This window comes from Artemia sp. Qi Xiang Cuo, chromosome 20 (assembly GCF_049724085.1).
Source record: "Artemia sp. Qi Xiang Cuo chromosome 20, ASM4972408v1, whole genome shotgun sequence".
Taxonomy (NCBI): domain Eukaryota; kingdom Metazoa; phylum Arthropoda; class Branchiopoda; order Anostraca; family Artemiidae; genus Artemia; species Artemia sp. Qi Xiang Cuo.
Window position 1 is genome coordinate 7337417 of NC_142813.1, and position 21940 is coordinate 7359356.

Sequence of the window (21940 nt, forward strand, 5' to 3'; positions counted from 1 at the left end):
ATCTATTTGGGGGAATGGTGGGCGCGAGAGGGGGTTTAGTGAAACTCCAATTGCTATCGACTATTAAAAAGGGAACTAACCCACTAAATTTTCAAATAAATGAGCCGTTATTGAAGTTTTTACGACGACTCTATCTATAAAAACCTTAGATGTCCCCAGGGCATAACTTACAACATTTGCCCTGGGGGCTCGGGGGGGTTTGTCATCCTTAAATAAATAATTTCTAGAACTTTCAACTACGTTGAACAAAATGGCTATCTCCAAACTTTGATTGAATGTGTTTAGGGAAATGGTGGGCGTGAGAGGGGGGTTAATTACTCTCCACTCACTTTCGACTCTTAGAAAGGGCAATTTCAATTTCCAATCAAATGAGACCCTTTTGCAATTTCTTCAGCAACTTTCTATATCAACCTTATATGCTCCTGTGACATAACTTACAACCCTCGCACTGAGGGCTCTGATGGGGTTATCATCTTAAAAGACCTAATTTCTAGAACTTTCGACTACGTTGAACAAAATGGATATCTCAAAATTTTGATTGAATGTGTTTAGGGAAATGGTGGGCGTGAGAGGGGGGTTAGATGCCTTCAATAACTTTCGACTATTAAAAGGGCACTAGCCCAATCAATTTCCAATCGAATGAACCCTTTTTGAAGTTTCTATAATATCACTTTCTATATAAACCTTATATGACCCCAGGGCATAACTTACGATCCTTGCCCCAAGAGCTGTGGGGGTGGAGGGGTTGTCATCCTTAAAGAAGTAATCTCCAAAACTTTCAACTACGTTGAATAAAATGGGTATCTAAAAATTTGGATTGGATGTGTTTAGGGAAAGGGTGGGCGTGAGAGGGGGGTTAGTTGCCCTCAAATCACTTTCGACACTATTAAAAAGGGTACTACTCCTTTGAATTTCCAATCGAATGAGCCCTTTTTCAAGTTTCTACGACAAAGATTTCAATAAAACTTATAAGCCCTAGGGGAAAACTCATAACCCTTGCCCTGAAGACTTTGGGGGAGTGTTCTAATCAAAAGTATAATTTCCTGAACTTTAAACTGCGTGGAACAAAATGGCTACCTCAAAATTTTGATTGGATGTTTTTGGAGAAATGGTGGGCGTGAAAGAGGTGTTGGTTGCCTTTCAATTACTTTCGACTTTTAAAAAGGGCACTAGCCATTTCAATTTCCAATCGAAAGAGCCATTTTTGAAGTGTTCTACGACAACGCGTTCTATAAAAACCTTATATGCCCCAAGGGCATAATTTACAACCCTTGCTCTGAGGGCTGTAGGGGGGGGGGTTGTCATCCTCAAAACCCTAATTTCAAGAACTTTCAACTACGTTGAACAAAATGGCTATCTTAAAATTTTGATTGGATGTGTTTGGGGAAAAGGTGGATGTGTGAGGAGGGTTAGTTGCCCTCCAATCACTTTCGACTATTAAAAAGGGCACTAGCAACTCCAATTTCCAATCGAATAACCCTTTCTTGAAGTTTCTACGACAACACTTTCTATAAAAGAATATGCCCCCAGGGCATAGCTTACAACCCTTGCCCTGTGGGCTGTGGGGGAGTGTCCTCCTAAAAACATAATTTCTATCTGGAAATCAACTACGCTGAACAAAATTGCTATCTAAAAATTTAGATTGGATGTGTTTGGGGAAAAGATGGGCGTGAGAGGTGGGTTAGTTTCCTTCAAATCACTTTCGACTATTAAAAAGGGCCCTAGCCCTTTGAATTTCCAATCGAATGAACCCTTTTTGAAGTTTCTATAATATCACTTTCTATATAAACCTTATATGACCCCAGGGCATAACTTACGATCCTTGCCCCAAGAGCTGTGGGGGTGGAGGGGTTGTCATCCTTAAAGAAGTAATCTCCAAAACTTTCAACTACGTTGAATAAAATGGGTATCTAAAAATTTGGATTGGATGTGTTTAGGGAAAGGGTGGGCGTGAGAGGGGGGTTAGTTGCCCTCAAATCACTTTCGACACTATTAAAAAGGGTACTACTCCTTTGAATTTCCAATCGAATGAGCCCTTTTTCAAGTTTCTACGACAAAGATTTCAATAAAACTTATAAGCCCTAGGGGAAAAACTCATAACCCTTGCCCTGAAGACTTTGGCGGGAGTGTTCTAATCAAAAGTATAATTTCCTGAACTTTAAACTGCGTGGAACAAAATGGCTACCTCAAAATTTTGATTGGATGTTTTTGGAGAAATGGTGGGCGTGAAAGAGGTGTTGGTTGCCTTTCAATTACTTTCGACTTTTAAAAAGGGCACTAGCCATTTCAATTTCCAATCGAAAGAGCCATTTTTGAAGTTTCTACGACAACGCGTTCTATAAAAACCTTATATGCCCCAAGGGCATAATTTACAACCCTTGCTCTGAGGGCTGTAGGGGGGGGGGGGTTGTCATCCTCAAAACCCTAATTTCAAGAACTTTCAACTACGTTGAACAAAATGGCTATCTTAAAATTTTGATTGGATGTGTTTGGGGAAAAGATGGATGTGTGAGGAGGGTTAGTTGCCCTCCAATCACTTTCGACTATTAAAAAGGGCACTAGCCACTCCAATTTCCAATCGAATAACCCTTTCTTGAAGTTTCTACGACAACACTTTCTATAAAAATATGCCCCCAGGGCATAGCTTACAACCCTCGCCCTGTGGGCTGTGGGGGAGTGTCGTCCTCAAAAACATAATTTCTATCTGGAAAACAACTACGCTGAACAAAATTGCTATCTAGAAATTTTGAGTGGATGAATTTGGAGAAAAGGTGTACATGAGTGGGGGGTTAGTTGCCCTCAACTCACTTTCGACTGTTAAAAATGGCCCTAGCCCTTTGAATTTCCAATCAAAATAAGTCTTTTTGAAGTTCCTACGACAAACATTTCAATAAAAACTTATATGCCCCCAGGGCATAACTTATAACCCTTGCCCTGAAGACTGTGGGGGGAGTGCCCTGCTCAAAGTTATTATTTAATGAATTTTAAACTGCGCGGAACAAAAAGGCTCTCAAAATTTTGATTGGATAAATTTGGGGAAATGGTGGGCGTGGAAGGGGAGTTAGTTGTCTTTAAATAACTTTCGACTATTAAAAAGGGCAATAGCTATTTCAATTTCCAATCGAAGTAGCCCTTTTTGAAGTTATATACGACAACACGTTCTGTAAGAACCTTTTATTCCCCCAAGGCATAACGTACAGCCTCTCTCCTGGGGGCTATGGGCAGGGGGGGGTTGTCATCTTCAAAGACCTAATTTCCAGAACTTTCAACTACGTTGAACAAAATGGCTATATTAAAATTTTGATTAGATGTGTTTGGAAAAAAGGTGGGCGTGAGAGGGGGGTTAGTTGCCCTCCAATCACTTTCGACTATCAAAAAGGGCACTAGACCTTTGAATTTCCAATCGAATGAGCCCTTTTTGAAGTTTCTACGACAACGCTTTCTATAAAAACCTTATATGCCCCCAGGGTATAACTTACAACCCTTGCCCTGAGGGCAGTGGGGGTGTCCTCCTCAATAACATAATTTCTATCTGGAAATCAGCTATTGTGAACAAAATGGCTATCTCAAAGTTTTGATTGGATGTGTTTCGGGAAAGGGTGGGCGTGGAAGAGGTGTTAGTTGCCTTCCATTAACTTTCGACTATTAAAAAGAGCACAAGCCACTTCGATTTCCAATTGAATGAGCCCTTTTTGAAGTTTCTACGACAACTTCTTCGATACGAAGTGCCCTGGTTTAAAGGGAAAAAAAAATGACTAATACATTGTGCCAACTGCGTTCTTATAAGCTCCCAGGGCATAACTTACAACCCTTACCCTGAGGGTTGAGGGGGAGTGACCTCCTAAAAAACATATTTTCTATATATAAATCAACTACGCTGAACAAAATGGCTATCTCCAAATTTGGATTGGATGTGTTTGGGGAAATTGTGGGCGCGGAAGGGGTGTTAGTTACCTTCCAATCACTTTCGATTATTAAAAAGGGCACAAGCCACTCCAATTTTCAATTCAATGAGCCCTTTTCGAAGCTTCTACGACAACTTCTTCAATACGAAGTTCCCTGGTCTAAAGGAAAAAAATAATAAATAAAACATTGTGCCGACATCTTTCTTATATGCCCCCAGAACATAACTTAAACCCCTTGCCCTGAGGGTTGTGGGGGAGTGACCTTCTTAAAAACGTATTTTCTATCAGGAAATCAGCTACGCTGAACAAAATAGCTATCTCAAAATTTTGATTGGATGTGTTTGGGGGAATGATGGGCGTGTGAGGGGGGGGGAGGGGGGGCTAGTTGTCACCCAGTCACTTTCGACTATTAAAAATGGCACTAGCCACTCCAATTTCCAATCGAATGAGCCCTTTTCGTAGTTTCTACGACAAATCCTTCGATACGAAGTGCCCTGGTCTAAGAACAAGAAAAATATAAACAATACATTGTGCCAACATCGTTCTTCACTTAGGCAGCGGTATTGCGCTGCCTATGATAACCACATTTATGACTATATACCCGAAAATTAAGCATAAAAATATAATGTCAATTACCAGTGATAATTAAATATACAAAAATAGTGTTTTCAACAACAACAAACAATATCGCGAACTTTTAAAATCCTGGCTTTTTTAGACACCCTTTAGATTATTAGACCTTACCTTAAACCTTAGATCTTCCTGTGCCTCCATAGGCGCTTAGGGCATCCAAGAATAGTCACTAGTCATCTCTCATTGCTGCGGTCGCCCAGCCATCTTCACATTCAGGTTGGATTGAGGCATTGAGGTTTGCGAGGTCATCCCGGTAGCTGCGTCGTAGGGTATTTTTGGGGCGTCCTCTTCTTCTGGTACCACGTGGCTGTCACTGAAGGACGACCTTTGGTATTCGAGTTTCGGACGTGCGGATCACATGACCAAGGTATCTCCACTTACTATATTTGATCACTTTGGTTACCAGTGGCTGAGATGTCTTCTGTTGTATAGTAGCGTTTGTTACTTTTTGGGACCAGTGGATATTTCTAATGCGCCTTAAGCAAACGTTTTCGAACGCGAGAAGTCTCATTTCAAGTATTTGGTTTATGTGACAAGTTTCAGAACCATAGCAAAGCGTTGAGAGGATGTTTCTGTTGAACAGCCTCAGCTTGAGTCGAAGAGAGTACTTCTGGCTGCGCCAAATTTGAGACAGTTTCCTGAAAGATGTATTAGTCTGGTCGATCCTTAACTTGACTTCTCGCTGACACGATCCTGAATTGTGGATGGTACTTCCAAAGCACTTGAACTTCACGACTTGCTCTATCGTCTGGTTATTGCATTATTGGTTGAGTGAAGACCCATTGCTTGCCATAATTTTTGTCTTGTTGGAATTTATTTTAAGGACAAATGATTGGCAGCGTTTCTGAATTGGTTAAAGTAATGCTGGAGCTTTTGTTTGCACGACTCTAGGAGGCTGATATCGTCAACAAAATCAACATCTACGAGTCTCTTATTATCCAACTGAATCCCACGTCCGTCGTACGTCCGGAGAATACAATCAGTGATAAGAATAAATAGCAGTGGTGACAGTACACAGCCTTGTTTCACCCCTGTAATGATACGAAAGTAAGGGGTAATCCCGTCATTTGCCTTCACGGAGCATTCTGTATCTTTGTAGAAGGATCTAACAGTTCTATTCAGCTTATAAGGAATGCCGTAGTACTGGAGAATATTCCAATGTGTATAGCGATCTAACTACTCAGAGGCTTCCTCGAAGTACATGAGGACGCTGTACTGCTTATGACGCCATTCATTCGCTTCTTCTAGCAGCATTCTGAGAGTAAATACAAGATCAGCACACGATCGGTTTGGCCGGAATCCATGCTGCTCCTCTCGGAGATGTTCGTTCAATGCTGGTTGGATTCTGTTAAGGAGTATAGTCGCCAATGCTAGGTATACATACAAGGCTGATACCTCTGCAGTTTTCGAACTCTGCAGCGTCGCCTTTTTTTCGTTTTTTACTTAGGCAGCGCTAGCGTGCTGCCTATGATTTTGACGAGAGTACTTTTTGTCCAATCCTTAGGAATTTCTTCTGTTCTCCAAATTATAGAAAAAACGTGGTCCACACAGTTATGCATGCAGCTACTGAGCATTTAATCATTTCAGCCGCAATTCGGTCTTCCCAGGGGACTTTCCAGACTTCAGCTTCTTAGCCGCCTTTAGTACCCCACCACCAGAGGGTACTTTAATATCGAAGGCAAGAAGAAATGGCATGTCTGGTATATCTGGAGGATCAGAGGAGGTGATCTACTAAACAGTTTTTCAAAATGCGTCACTCAGGCTTCGTTCACATTATTAGGGCAAGTAAGAAGTCGTCCAAACTCATCTTTGACGGGTCCATCTGTCTTTGGACGTTTTCCAACTATTTCATTGGTGACGCAGTACACTGACCGAGAGTCTCCCCGTCTAGCAGCTTCTTCAGTCTTTTGAGCTTTCTGGTCAAGGCTACGGAAGTTATCAGAACGGACTCTCTTCTTAAAAGCCTTATCAAGAATAGCATACTCTAGTTCAAGAGGGTGTCTCGCATCATGGGAAAGAGTGTTTAGAAGTTATGTCCTCTGGTCAGGCATCTTCTCGATCAGATCCCACGATTCGACGGAGATCCTTTCATCCTTTGGTGACTTTCTCATACCAAGCGTTTCGTAGGCAGTATCATTGTCAGTTTTTCTGATAGTAGTCCAAGCTGTCTCTGGACTTTCATCTCGTAGTAGACCCAGGGTTTCAAATCTGTTGGTCAGTTTTAACACAAACTGTGACTGAATTTCTAAGTCACTCAGTTTTTCGCAGTCATAGGGCCATTGCCTAGCTGTCCTAACCTTTCTCGGGGATGACAACAATACAATAGCACTTTCTAAAATCGGCCAACGAATCCTTTCTACTGCCACAAAAATTTCACTTTCACACTGAACAGCGGGAGGGGCTGCAACCCAGGTTGGGACCCTAACCCTAAGAGATAAGGTTGTTCTTAAAGAGGACAACCCAAGTTTCCTGAATGAGGTTTTCGACAACGGCAATTCCAATGGTGCTCTTTTCATTTTGATCCAATGCCATTTTTGAGGGGTTTCAGGCTCTTTCAAAATTCACGTAAATTTGTTTTCAAAATAACATTGAAATAATAGTTACCATTCCTTATTTAGCTACAAATTAAATTTTTGTTTCACTAGACAGTTTTTCTTAAACAACACATTTTTAAACTTTTGGTTACTATGGGTCGTGGCTCATTCTTTACTAGGTTACATATATCACTGCAACCTTGATGAAAGGGATTAGGATGCATTTATGTGAGACCAAGTGGAATTTTAACCTTGGGGAAAATGCACCACGCATGCCTAGTGCCATAAAAATGTTACTTTCACACCGACTAGGGGGAAGGGCTGCCACTCAGGTTAGGAAGCTAACCCTAAGAGATAATGCTTGTGGTTGAAGACGGTATAACTGCGATATGTTACTCTATTAAAAAGAAAAATAGAATGCGGGGTTCCCCAAGGTTCGATCCTAGGACCGCTACTTTTCTTAATATATGTTTCGGATATAAAATAATTTATAACTAATTGCATACTAATAACATATGTTGATGACACAGTAATGTTGTTAAAGTCATATACGGTAGATGGTTTGTTTGCTATTATGCAGACCACTTTAGCTCAATTGTCTAGTTATTTGCGAATGAATCATCTATCATTAAACATTTCGAAAACAAAATATATGATAATGTCGAATATGCAAAATTTTGAAACAAATAAGATACTTTCATTTGGAAATGTAGGAAAGATCAAGTGAGGGCACTTTCCATTAAAATTTCCCAATGGACAGGTATTCTAAATAGACAAAAGCATTTTATTCCTCATGAAGCACTCAAATAATAAATCAAGTCAAGTCAAGTTAGCAACAAACAAAATCACGGAGTTTTAAAATCCGGGGCTCTTCTTGAGACAGCCTTTAGATTATTAGGCATATAGAAATACAAATTAGGTATACAATTATACTTTCTAAAATCGGCCGACGAACCATTTTAGTGCTATAAAATTCCACTTCCAAACTTACACTCGGGAGGGGCTGCAAACCCAAACACTAAAAGATGTGCCTCGCATGTGGTTGAACACAGTAAAAACTGCGATGTGTTACTCTGATAACTATAACCAAGGGCTCACCTGATTTAAGTCTTTTGCAAAGGACGAGAATCCAGAAGATACTGATTCAAAATCATTAAGTCGACTGTATATAGCGTCAAACGTTGTGAGATGAGCCTCCCGCGCAGGTACACAACTACCAATGTGAGCCAAGAAAACTATAACACCAATCTACAAATGTTTAAAGAATCAGAAACCTTATAAGACTTGAGTCATCAGGGACTTAACATGGGACGATAAGGATTAAAAACTTTTAGCGGCACTTACAGTGTCGAGTTTCGCAACTTAAATAAAACAAGAAAATTAAATGTTTGATGTGATTAATCTACATGTAATGAAATTAAAGCTGAGGTTTCTCTGTAAGTTATAAGTCTGCACAGAGTAGGCCCAGGATAGCTTAGGAAAATTGTGGAGGTTAAGCAGGCCAGTTGATCTTAAGCCAGTAGGCCTACTGGGGGCAGAATGCTGTTTTTTTTACCCTCCCCTACATTTTATACTACCTAAAAAGACAAGCATATAGCAGTTAGCTGGATATAGTAAATGATGACCCCAAGACCATACCCAGGATTTTTTTCGGGGGGGGGGGGGTGGTACACAAAAATAGCTCAAAAACGCATAAAAAATTTGTTTATATTGTTTATATCCATTTTTGTTACGTTTTTACGAGTCAGACAAACGTTTCGGAGGGGGGGTAAAACCCCCCTAACCACCCTCCCCTCGGTACGGCCTTGGATGACCCCAAGCTGAGTTACTCAAATATGACATCATACACTTTGTATACCAGTTACCGATTTTGTCTTTTGTGAATGAACTCTCTTTCCTTCTGTCATTTCTTCTTTTTCTTTTTTCTTTCTTTTGTTTTTTGTTGCCTTTTCTCTCTTTTTTTCTGTTCTTTATTTTGTTAGCTTTTTTCTTTCTAATTTTGTCAGTATTTGTTTTTGAATTTTATGTGCTTAATCAATTAATAGTTTAATATTATAAGTTCTGTTTCATGTTTTCCTACTTTACAGGCCATGGAGCCTTTGTGGGATCTCTGATTGTGTCATTGAGTTATTGTTTTTTTGTTGAAAGAAAAAATTTAATATATCTGTAGCTTTGGTAAAAAAAAGTCACCAAAAGTTAGATGGCGTTCGTGTTTTTTCTCTTCGACATTAGTGCAAGTTTCCACTCTTATAAGATTCCTTTATTCACTGGATAAACTCATCTAAGTCGCGCGGTGTAACCAAACCAAAAATATAGGATTAAAGGATTAAAGATTATCGGATTAAAGATTAGAGGATAAAAAATAAAGATTAAAGATTATAGCCTGTTAAAAGTAAGTAAAAAGTAGGTATGTAAGTATGACGAAACTTAAGGTCCCTTAAGGTCCCTTAAGTTTTGTTTGCTCCTTGTTTTGGACCCTTAAGGTCCAAAACAGTGGTGCTGATCTCTGTTTCGTGGCCCTTAAGCCAGGAAGTGCAATTGAGGTTGAGGGCCAGCCATCCTGTACTTTTGCACACCCTTTCTACAAGCCTGTTAAAAGTGGAAATCTTCACAATTTAACAAGGTTTAATCAGAATCTACAAGCACTACTATTAGTGCAGTGTTGCCCAACAGAATTAGAAAATTAATATTTTAAGCTCAATTTTAATTATTAAAGTTTAGATTTCACTTAGCTAAGTTTATTTGGGACCAACTGTGTTTCCTAGCTATCTAACTAATTATTATCTATTATATAACTAATTATAATCTAACTAACTATAATCTAGGTATCCTAGGTATCTTCTTAGAATTTACTAGAGCGTTTGACATGGTTTTTACTAAAAATAATTCGTATTTTGCTGTGCATCACCATTGGTCGAGGTCTTCCTTGCTTGGAAGGTTCCAGTAAGTGCCAGTTAAAATTTTCGCTTCCATACCGTCTGCAATAAATTAGGCGTACCACAAGAATGAGTACTTAGCTCCTCTTATTTTTAAACTATATTAATGTCTTTCTTGATGGGCTGGCCCTAGAGGTGCATCCGGTCATTTTTGCTGACGATAGTAATTTATTTTATCACCGAAGATAATGCTTCAATCCCTCCAAATAAAAGAAGGAAAATAGGAAAGCTCTCTCTCTCTCTCTCTCTCTCTCTCTCTCTCTCTCTCTCTCTCTCTCTCTCTCTCTCTCTCTCTCTCTCTCTCTCTCTCTCTCTCTCTCTCTCTCTCTCTCTCTCTCTCTCTCTCTCTCTCTCTCTCTCTCTCTCTCTCTCTCTCTCTCTCTCTCTCTCTCTCTCTCTCTTCTCTCCTCTCTCTCTCTCTCTGTATATATATATATATATATATATATATATATATATATATATATATATATATATATATATCTGGGGAGGGGGTAGAGGTGAAAATAGGGTTTAAATAGGCAGTTAAGTTTAAACCCCAGGTAGTTTAACCAATCACATCACTAGTCCTGTATTGATCATTGATCATTTTATTAAAATCACTAACTGAACTTCATTTTATTCTTTTGTGTGTAAGTTTTTTCGCCATACTATCATATTTCATAATTTCTTTTTATTATTTGTGAATCATTTAAAGCAACTCTGAAACTGATGCACATGCATGTAATTTTTAGATTTAAATTGACAATTAAAATGAACAGCTTCTCAAAAAAAGAAATAATTCTTTATAAAAATTTCTTGAAAATAATTTTTTTTGTAGAATTCATCTATTTATCCTTACTAGTACTTCTTATCCTTAAGTTGGATGTGATAATTCTTTTTAATTTATGTTCGTTCTAAGTTCGAATTATTACATGCCTTTATTAGTCCTCGTCAAAAGTTTTACGTCATAGGTTTTACTTTTCAGTTAAAAACTTCTTTTTTTTTTAGTTAATTGCTTTAAAAAAAAACAAATAATACGCATCAATTCAAATATTGGAAATATTTCTCTGTCAACAACTACATAAATAACAACCATAGAAAATTATCTTCAATAGATCTCAGAGCCAAATTCTTTAGAGGTCAAAATTTTTAATTCGGATTTTTTTCGGAGGGGGTTTTACTAAAAGATTTTTTCGGGGGGGGGGGGGGTCAAACTCCCTAACCCCTCCCCCCTCTGGGTACGGCCTTGGGGATAACTAAGTTGACAAATAAGATGGAAAACAATAGACAATATAGAATCAAGAGTAATAATCCAAATATATCAAGGAGGAGAGGATGTACAGCTACAAAGGACCACTCCCGGCGAAGACGCATCAAGACCTGAAAGAGAGCTGACGGTAATTTACTCAGTTACAAGCTACCTTTGTACACATCAGTGCTAATCCAGTTAGTCCGAAGATTCTAATAATCAAAATTAAGTTCATACACTTTTTATACCAATCTTTATTTTTATATCTTTATTCTTTTCTTTATTCTTTATTTCTTTAATCTTTATTCTTTTATATCTTTATTTTTATAATCTTTTTTTTACCAATCTTACTTCTACAATATCCATTTCTGTCATTACACAGCACTGCGAAACTATTTTAATTGCGATTCCTATCTCAAATTTGCAATGAGGAAACTGGACATTTATAAACAATATTGAAGATGAGAGATATATACCTCGCATTGGCTGAAATCGCAAGCTTTAAGATCAAAATGAGAAAATTATGAATGTAAAATTACTACTAATTGAAACTAATTTAACTAATTAAAATTACCTTACTAATTAAAACACCTACTTTTTGTTACCTTGATTTAAAAATTATTCTAACTGTTCATTAAGTCAGTGTTGACAAGAAACAAAAAAAATATAAGATACACCTTACTTGTCTAATATAAACTGATTTGCCAGAGGCATTTGGACCAGTGAGGATATGAACTCGAGGTTCCGAGTTTCCCATGTCAGTATCATTTGGAACAACAGAGTCAATGGCTAACTCCTGAAGAAGATTGCGACCATCAAAAATTTTTAATCGGCTAAAAAGAAATGGGGAAAAAATCAAATAAGACTTAAAAAAAGGAAAAGGGCAAATTCTCGTAGATAGGTGGACTTATTATTTTGAGCAGAAGCAAATAAAGAAACAAACTGCCTTTCTACCCAACTAAAAACTCTAACTATCCTTAATAAAAATAACAAAAAAATCTATATATTTTACTTCTACCCCCAGTAACCGTTCTTAGCGGACAGAAAAAGAAATTCAAGATTCAAACGCAATGATTCAAGTTGATCATATCTCAAGCTGCTCTATACCATTTTTCCCCTTCATTATTATTCCAGAAGATAAATAGCGACCACACAAAAGAAATATTTCAAAGTTGTGGTTTCCAGTACCGCGGTATTGGTGAAAATATATCTCGTCCGAATTTTCTTATTTTTCTTGGGTTATGTTTTTTGTCTTATATTTAAGACGAACATGTCCTTCTAGCCTACATTCTTATCACAAGGAATGTGGAATTAACTTCAGTACAAGAAAGAAATTTCAGCTCAGCACACTCTATGTTAGCCAAACTTAATCAGTTCAGTTCATTTCATTACAAAATTACTTAACACATAACATCAATCTAAGCGGCCACCCAAAGAGCCATGAAAGCACTTGATATTGGGCGACTATACATTTAACAAACACTTAACTAACAAACAAAACCCTGAACCAACAAACAAAACAAAAATAAACAGAAAAGAAATAAAATGACTAAATCATGACCAATTTCTCCCATAAAAAAAAAAAAAAAATATACAAAACGAATTATCATGACAAAAAAAAACGAAAGAAAAAACAAAGAAGAAAGAACGACGTAATACGACGTAAATTAACATAACTTGCCAGATGCCATTTTTTTGTTCAACTGGTTACAATTTCAAGGAGCATAATAAGCTGTAAAAACACCTTATATTACTCGTATCCAAGTTTGAATAAAATTAAATACAGAAACCCGAGAAGATTTGGCCATGGGTAGAAAGTATATGATTGGCTGTATGGGTATACTGTCGTGATCTTCAACCTTTCTTTTCGAAGATCCATCTGTAAAACCTGGACCTTTGAATGACCTGGATCCTTGGAGTGGCTTCCTCCGAAACAAGGGTAGCTGGAATAAGGGGGCTGAGGATTGCAAAAGAGGCTACCACTGACAGATTATGTTGGTCAACGTCAGTGAACCTTTCTTCCATTGGTACTCGACAGAATAGATCTTCTAATGGTTACCACTGACAGTAAAAAGTAAATAAAGTATCAATACAAGGTGCTCTTATTTCAAATTTGGGTAATTGTATGATATACCCCCTACCAAATATACTTCTCATATGTTTTTCTGACGCTCAATCCTAATGAAATATACCTAAGTACGATAAAAATATAATACCTTATATAATACTACCAAAAAAAAAACGGTTCTGCAATGCGTCAATGAATGAATAACTTGAGCGGTAGGGGGTTTATCATACAAGAACACAAATTTGAATTTAATGTGCTAAAATTTCATATGATCTTTTATTGGTCAATGTGATAAATTTGATGTTACGTAATCACTTAATAACATTATATGCCAACAAAAACTTAAGTGATAAAGCCGTAGCAGCTGAGCGAATTTTGAATGTTCTGAGAGTCAAGAGCAAAATTAATTAATAAAAATATATAATCAGAATACTAAAGAGCTTGAATTAGTAATAAAAGGGGATGAAGAGCTTCTGATAAGTGCCAGAGAAAGTTTCCTGAGTGAGCTTGACTTACCTAGGTAGTATTATTAGTAAGTAAAGTAAAGCAAAACAGGAATATCATTTTTCTTTGCAGTTTAAAAAATTTCAGAAGAACAAGAAGATAAGACTTAAGTTAAGATTAGGAGGAAAAAAAGCTATCGTAATGAGAAATGTCAAGAATGTCTATGAAAAATGGGTGCTTCGAAAAGTTGAGGAAAATGCGTCAGACACATTCTAGGCGATCTAGCGACACCATACGCTGTATCGAAAGAGTATTCAAAAGATACGGGTAAAAGACAGCCAAAAAGAATAAATGAATATGATGAAACACCCGATGAAGAAATAAGAATGACTGCGAGTGATAATTTTAGAGTGAACACATTTCTCATCCTCATTGATAGACTCGTATCGGAATTAGAAAAACGGCAGGAGGCTTACATTAGCTTTAGAAGAAAAACGTCAGGAGACTTACAATAGCTTTAGAAGAAAAACGGCAGGAGGCTAAAATTCGATATATAAGAAAAACTGAAGGTGGCTTAAAAATGATTTATAAGAAAAACGGCTTTAGGCTTACAATAGCTTTAATGAAGAATTTTCGTTTCTAACCAAAATAAGTGAGTTACCATCATCAATCCTTAAGGAAAAGGCCCTATTCCTACAAAAAATGCATCCGAATGACTTCTGTTTAAGAGTGTTTACATTTTCAATGCCATATAACTTCCAAAAACATTTAAAAAAAACAGACTATGGGTCTTTAAGAAGTACATCTTCATTCCTGCAACAACAAGGCTTGCATAATATTTATTCGAATTTGCACAAAGCAGTTCGCATGGCTCTTTCTACGCCAGCGGCAAATTCTTCTGGCGAAAGAATTTTTTCCTGTTTAAAACGGGTGAAAAATTACCTACTATCAATCCTATATCAAGAAAAGCTAAATGCCCTAGAGCCAGAAATAAGGAATAAACTTATGTCTAGAGCCAGAAATAAGGAATAAACTGTCATTTGAAGATATAATTGAAAATTTCGCGAACAAAAAGGCGCGTAAAAGAGAATTGTAAGCATAATTCGATTTGTATACAGATTATATTGAATAAAAGAATATATTTATATACAATACTGAATTATATTGTTTATATTATTTTTTTCTATTGCAATTAACATGCTCATATAATTTACTAAATCAATGAGCATTGACTAGCAAAAATAATTAGTAAAACTAAACCTTCAACTCCACAAGGATTTCGTAATTGACAATCATATTAATAACAGGCAGAAGGTATTATTATTTATTACTTAAACTTATCTATTATTAACTCTACAAAGATATTTCACAAACCTTAAAGTTACTATTTCATTAATAAAAATTGTTTTTAATATGATTGTAAAAACTGATTCGATTTGTAATGGTAAATAGGCGGAAAATTGAAATTGCCTACTGGTGGCAAATAATTAAATCGGAATTTAAGACAGTTGTTGGAGGCTTACACCTGCCCAGAGTCTCATGCAAGTAAACGAAAACTTGAAATAAATAGAAATGTGATCAGATTGATGTATTGGGCTGAGGAACTTAATATATAATATATTTAAAGTGACTGGAGATGGTGGGCATCCATGAACAAGTGCTAAATTGAGAGAGGAATTTGGGACAATATTTGGGGGCGCCAACCCACCCAGAGTCTCCGGCAAGTGACCCAAAAATTTGAAAAATTTGTGAAAAATTGAAATTTTCTCAGAATGTGGGGCTGAGCTTAGGCAACAAATAGGTACAAAAATTGGAAGATAAATATTTGGAAGATAAAGATGGCTTTAAGCGATTGTTTGCCTGTTATTTCAAACAAATTAATGGTCTTATGTCAATTCAAAATTATTGGTCAACCTTCTTAAGACCATAGGCAGACGTGCCTTGTTTGCCTCTCATTTCAGGCAATCTAACGGTCCTATGTCAATTTTAAATTCTTGGTCAACATGCCTGAGACTCTAGGCAGGCATGCCTTTCCAAAAACTAACAAACAAGTACGTGTCCAATAAGAGAGTCATGCTTACTCCCGCCATTTACCCGTGCCACAGCCATTTAAACATTTGCCTCTCAATTACTTGGACTATCTGTCTTGGCTTTTCTCTTTCAAAAATTAGCCATGTCTTGATGCAACCTACTGCAAAATTAATCACCATCATCATTGGTTACATAATTATAATCACCATCGTTTCACTTATTCATCAGTTCTATTGGAGCCGGTTTTGATCACCATCATCATTGGTTACATAACCATCATCACCATCACTTCACCTATTCATCAGTTCTATTAGAGCCTGTTTTAATCACAATTATCAGTGGTTACATAACCATCATCACCATCATTTCACTTATTCATCAGTTCTATTGGAGCCGGTTTTAATCACCATCATCAGTAGTTACATAACCATCATCACATCCATGTAATCAGCATCATCAGTGGTTATATAACTTTTATAATTAATTCAGATCTAAAAAACGATCGGTCGTTTCTTACAGAAAAATTTAATTTCTCATTATTTTTATAAAGAATACAATCACTATTACAAGTGATTCCTATTGATGGCAATAAACTTGGGGATGAGAGAGTATCTAAATAGTTCAATATTATTGCTGAACTCGTCTAGGACGAATAGCAGAAGAAGGTTAAACGGAAATTATAAATGCCATCTATTTCATACCAAATTAAAACATTTTGCTGGAGACCAAAAATGTATGGCCTGACAGAGGCATAGCTATGCTGTCGAACTTCGAAAAATATTAATAGAATTTAAAATATTAATTCCAAGAAATGATACTAAAAGAGCAGAGACTTCAACATTTTATGGCAAATCATTATGGCAATATGCCAATAACATCAATTGAATGTATGCAACTAAAAACTAGTTTTTAAAAAAGAAAAGATAAAAAGCAATAAAATTAATTTTAACTATGACGAAGAGAGAGAAAGAGAGAGATTGAGAAAACTTCTTACCAGCATTCACCTTCTTCTCTTGGGACGAATTGAGGCATTACTAAGTGATGTTCTTCTGCTGCAATGGCTAACGAGATATAGCTAAAATTCAAAATTTGACTGATGAAAATCATATGAAAAACAAAAAAAAACTCAGCTAGGGAAAGCACAATATATTGTCATGTCTGAATTAAATTGAAAATAGCATCAATATCCCCCCCCTGAAAATAGACAAATGCAATGATATATTAAGCGCACATAACGGTTAAACGATATATACTTGGAAACCATACAATTTATTTCAATAATACTGATCCATAGAGGACCATTTAACTAAACAGCCAAAAATTATGTCAATTAAACTGACAGTTAACATCTTTTCAGCTTGCTACCATTTCTAAAGCAACTCACTACAGCACCAAGCCGCCTGAGACCAACACAACTCCGCACGCTCCTCCTCCATCCTAAATTATTCAAAGTCTCCCTCTTCACAACTTTCCAGGAAGTTCCTATTTCCCTTAAATCTTTCTTTACGATATCCTCCCACGCCAACCGCGGATGACCTGCCTACCTTTAGCCCTAGACAGTTGGCCGAGAAGGACAATCTTCGGCAATCTGTCATCTTTCATTTGCAGAACGTACCCTAGCCATCTCAACCTTTTTCTCATGATAGCCCTAGAAAGCGGGATTAAACAAACTTTTCCTACAGCTTACTTTTTGAAATACGGTCAGTCAGCAGGCTACCCTAAGCAAACCGTAGGCAATTTCTCTGGAGAACATCTAGCAAATCTTCTTCCTTTTTCGGAGCGCATATGCTTAATAACCATATTTGACCACTGCCATCACTGTAGCTTCCAATATTCTAATCTTAGTTCGCAGACTTATCTTCCTATTCTTCTAAACTCTTTTCAACTGTGAAAAAAAAACCCTGAGCATAGGATATTCTCAGCTTACTATTGTTAATTTTTATTGATTTCTTATGCGTTTGTAAATAAAGCCTAGTTATTTTATTTTGGAATAAGCACGTATACCAGATTTTGCATTGGTCATTATTTTTAACAGTATCAGTATTATACAGTAACAGTATATTTTTAACAGTATCAGTACAGTACAGTAACAGTATATTTTTAACAGTATCTAGTCCTAACAAACTACATAGGTAAACTACTACTACTACTACTAACAACTCACCGCAGCACCAAGCCGCCTGAGGCCAACACAGCTACGCACGCTCATCCTCCACCGCAATTTATTCAAAGCCTCCCTTTTTACACCCGCCCACGAAGTTCCCATTTCCTTTAAACCTTTCTTTATGACGTCCTCCCACCCCAGACGGGGACGACCTGCTTTCCATTGAGCCCTAGACGGTTGGCCGATAAGAACAATCTTTGGCAATATGTCATCCTTCATTTACACAGCGTGCCCTATACACCTCAATCTTCCTTTCGTTATAGCCCAAGATAGTTATATTCAACCGCATTTGTCGCACAGCCTATTGTTTCACATACAGTCAGTCAATTAGGCGCCAAGAACAACCCTTAAACAATTTCTCTGGAAAACCCCCGCTTCTCTGAGCGTCCATGCTTAAGAGCTCTATTTAACCACTGTCGTCAATTTAGATTCTAATATTCTTATCTTTGTCTATGGACATATTTTTCTGTTTCTTTAAACTTTCTTCAACAGTGAGAAAACACCCTAAGACTTTACTATTCTATATTTAAAACTTGACTGCTCCCACCATCTTTACTAATAATACTACCAAGGTAAGTGAAGCTGACCACCTGATCAATCTTTTCATTACCCAACGTCACCTTTTCATCTTCACTTATTCCTAGCCTTAGTGACTTAGTCTTCCAAACATTAATTTTCAAACCAATTCTAGCACCCTGAACTCGCAAAACATCTAAAACTTCATTCATTTTGCTCACACTTTCATCTCGGATTCTTAAATCATCAGCATAATCCAAGTCCAGGAGACTTTTTCCTCCTCATTTGATTCCTTGGCCTTCCATTGCCTTTCCTGTGCTCCTTAAAACAAAGTCCATCAAAATCACAGTTCATATAATTATCCAGTAAGCTTATCGCAGATCGTTTCTGGTCTTCATTCTCGGTACGAACAAAAAGCTCCTCCCACTTCTTTCTGCATTAGCGGGTTAGTCTGTTTTCGATTGTTTCCAACAAAGTGCATTATTCGTAATAGCGGGTTTCCACTTGTTTCCGATTAGATCACAGTCTGACTTGTCTACCCGTGAAAAGATCTGATGCTGCCTATGTTTCTATCTGCAAAAACGTTCTCTGGAGCACTCGCACCTTGGTCCGGGTTTTTATAATGGGTGAGATAGGGAAAGATCATACTGGATAATTATATAAACTGTGATCAAAATAATACATACAAAGGGGGATAGAACACAACCCTGCTTAACTCCTGATTTAATACAAAACCAGCTGCTAACCTCATTTCCTACCTTAACCGCAGCAGTGTTATTATCGAAATAGCACTAATCACATTAATGTATTTATCTGGTATGCCATACAACGATAAGACCTTTGCTATAGCTCTTCTATCAACAGAATCGAACACTTGCTTATAATCTATTAGACCTAGGACCATAGGTGTTTGATAACTAAGGCACTTCCCAATTGTTAGTCTAAGAGTGAAAATTTGGTCGATATATCCTCTACCCTTTCTAAAACCGCACTCTTCTCTTAAAACTTTGTATACGGCACCGCTCAGTCTAAAAAGTATCATATTACTAAGTAATTTACAACCTACAGAGACCAGACTAATGCCTCGATAATTGCCACACTCGCTTTTATCACCTTTCTTATAAAGTGGCTTAATTAAGGTTTTCATAAAATCGTTAGGTAGTCCCCCTTTTTCAAAAATCATATTCAAAATATTCAGGAACTAATTTTTAACCTCCGAGCAACCATATTTAAGTAATTCATTTACCAACCAACCAACATCTGGAGGCTTATTATTCTTTAATGCTTTTAGTACTGTTGTTAATTCCTCCTCACAAAACAAATCTTCCTTCACATCCAAGGTATCACAAACTTTTTCATTTTCCTCTATATTTTTTCCTGCAACTCCATCTCGGTTAAGGAAATTCTCAAAATGTTCGGCCCATCTCTCTTTAGTTTTTTCCTTATTTAGTTTTTACCCCATTTCTATCTTTAACTGGGCCAAGTCCGGATTGACTACTCCCTCTCAATTTGTTAACGTGCTAGTACAATATTTAACTATTATGCCGTCTAGCTGCATTTTCCAGATCCTCGGCAATTTTATCCATGGCTTCCACTTCACACCTCCTTAGTTCATATTTTAATGCTTTCTCCACTTTCTTTACATTTCTTTTGTTTTTATACGATCTATCACTCAGATAATTCTTGTACAAGTCATTTCTCCTTTCTATTAAACATAAAGCCTTTTCACTAATATTCTTAGCTGCAGTTCTAGCTTTCTTCCCTAATGTACCATCCCCGACTTCACGAACTGTTTTTCCGAAGTGATTCCAAATTCCTCTCCTACGCTACAATTTTAAACCCAAAAGTTTAGCATTCATCTGTTCCAGGAAATTTTCCCTTGAATCCTCCGCTGTAATCTACGAGCATCATAGTGTCATGGGAGGTAGTTACCCTTCCAGAATTGCTGTTTTGAATTAGCCCTTGTTACTACAAGATGGTGATCTTTCCTCTTAACATCAATAACGGCCTTCCTATATACCCTATTATCTTGTATTGATCCTGCCAATCTTCGGTTTACAGTAACATAATCAAAAAGGTTTGCTGTCTTACCATCACGTGAACACCATATTAACTTATGAGCCATTTTATGACCAAACACCGTATTGGTTATAACTAGATTGTTATACCTACAAAATTGCAAAAGTCTGTATCCATTACTGTTTTCTTTTCCTACACCAAATTTACCTAGGCTAGGATACCATCTATCCCTATTTCTACCGACCTGGGCGTCAAAATCTCCCAGTAATAACATCATATTTCTACCTGGGAGTCTATTGCTCTTGTAACTGTAAGTAAAATTCATCTGAGTCACTAGTACCTCCGTCAGTCGGTTCTATAGGGGCGTATACAACTATAACTGATACCCTGAACTTTCTAGTCATAAAATGAGCAATTAGTATTCTATTATTATTACCTTCCCAGCCTAAACAAGACAGCAGCTTCCTTATTCATCATGAGCCCTACTCCCTGTCTATGTACCCCATCCTCCCTGCCTGAGAAAACAAATTCTATATAACCTAATTTCATGCTTCCTACCCCTGGGATATGAGTTTCTGAAATTCCTAATAAATCCAGTTCGAATCGTCTGAATTCGGCAGTCAAAATGTCGATACGATAGTCATTTTTAAATGTCGTAAGATTCCAAGTTCCAATCTTCATGTTCTTTAAATCTTTGAAATTATTTTCACCTCAGGAAAAGCAATGATCCCGGATACCAGTGCAGGACGGGGATCACATATCTTCTCAAGTCTACACCGAAGTGCTTAAGCCGGCTTAGACCCGGACAGCAAGAAGTCCCTGGGACCTCCATGACTGGAGGTTTTGTGCAATCCTAGGTCCATCTTGGTCTTTGTGCAATCCTAGTTTATCGAATTATAGATAATTCTATAAACTGTGATTTCAACTGAGCATAAGCTAATTTTCTTTGGAGACTGCCGGCCAAAAGCCGGTTATTGTCTTATCTGTAGGTCCATATTCTCGAGTGTGTACCATATATTCCGGAAGTATTATTTTTGGAAAAACAAATAAAAAAGATAAAATTAACCTTACAATAAAACACACGAAAATTAAAACTAGCAATAAAATAGTCCCAACATCATTATTTAAAGCAAGCTCATCCAGGACTGAAAAAAACGAGGAAATTCATTCAGACAAAAACTAATCACGAGAAAGTTATTAATGCTAGTCTGGCTTTCTGGCAGCTAACCTTATAGGTCTTTTTTTTTTTACCTAAAATTACTAAAATTAATCTAAATTTTTTTTAGATTAATCTAAAAAAAATTTTAGATTTTTTTAGATTAATCTAAAATTAATCTAAAATTACTAAAAATTTTTCACTAAAATTAATCAAGATTTTGCAATGTAATATATGAGATGTTAAAAGTAAAGATCACCATCTAGTAGTGTCAAGGGTTAATTTAAAGCTGAAATATCGGAA

At 37.0% G+C, this 21940-nt stretch overlaps 1 protein-coding gene across 1 annotated transcript in view; it reads right to left on the minus strand.

Moving 5' to 3' along the window:
- The window catches only part of LOC148939826 (mutS protein homolog 5-like), a 140243-nt gene that overhangs the window by 29457 nt on the left and 88846 nt on the right, over window positions 1-21940 (minus strand). The window contains exons 13-15 of the mRNA XM_089106010.1: window positions 16777-16857; window positions 11922-12072; window positions 8171-8320 (exon numbers count right to left, since the gene is read on the minus strand). Of these exons, the coding sequence (XP_088962136.1) occupies window positions 8171-8320; window positions 11922-12072; window positions 16777-16857 (382 nt within the window). The remainder of the gene's footprint in view (window positions 1-8170; window positions 8321-11921; window positions 12073-16776; window positions 16858-21940) is intronic.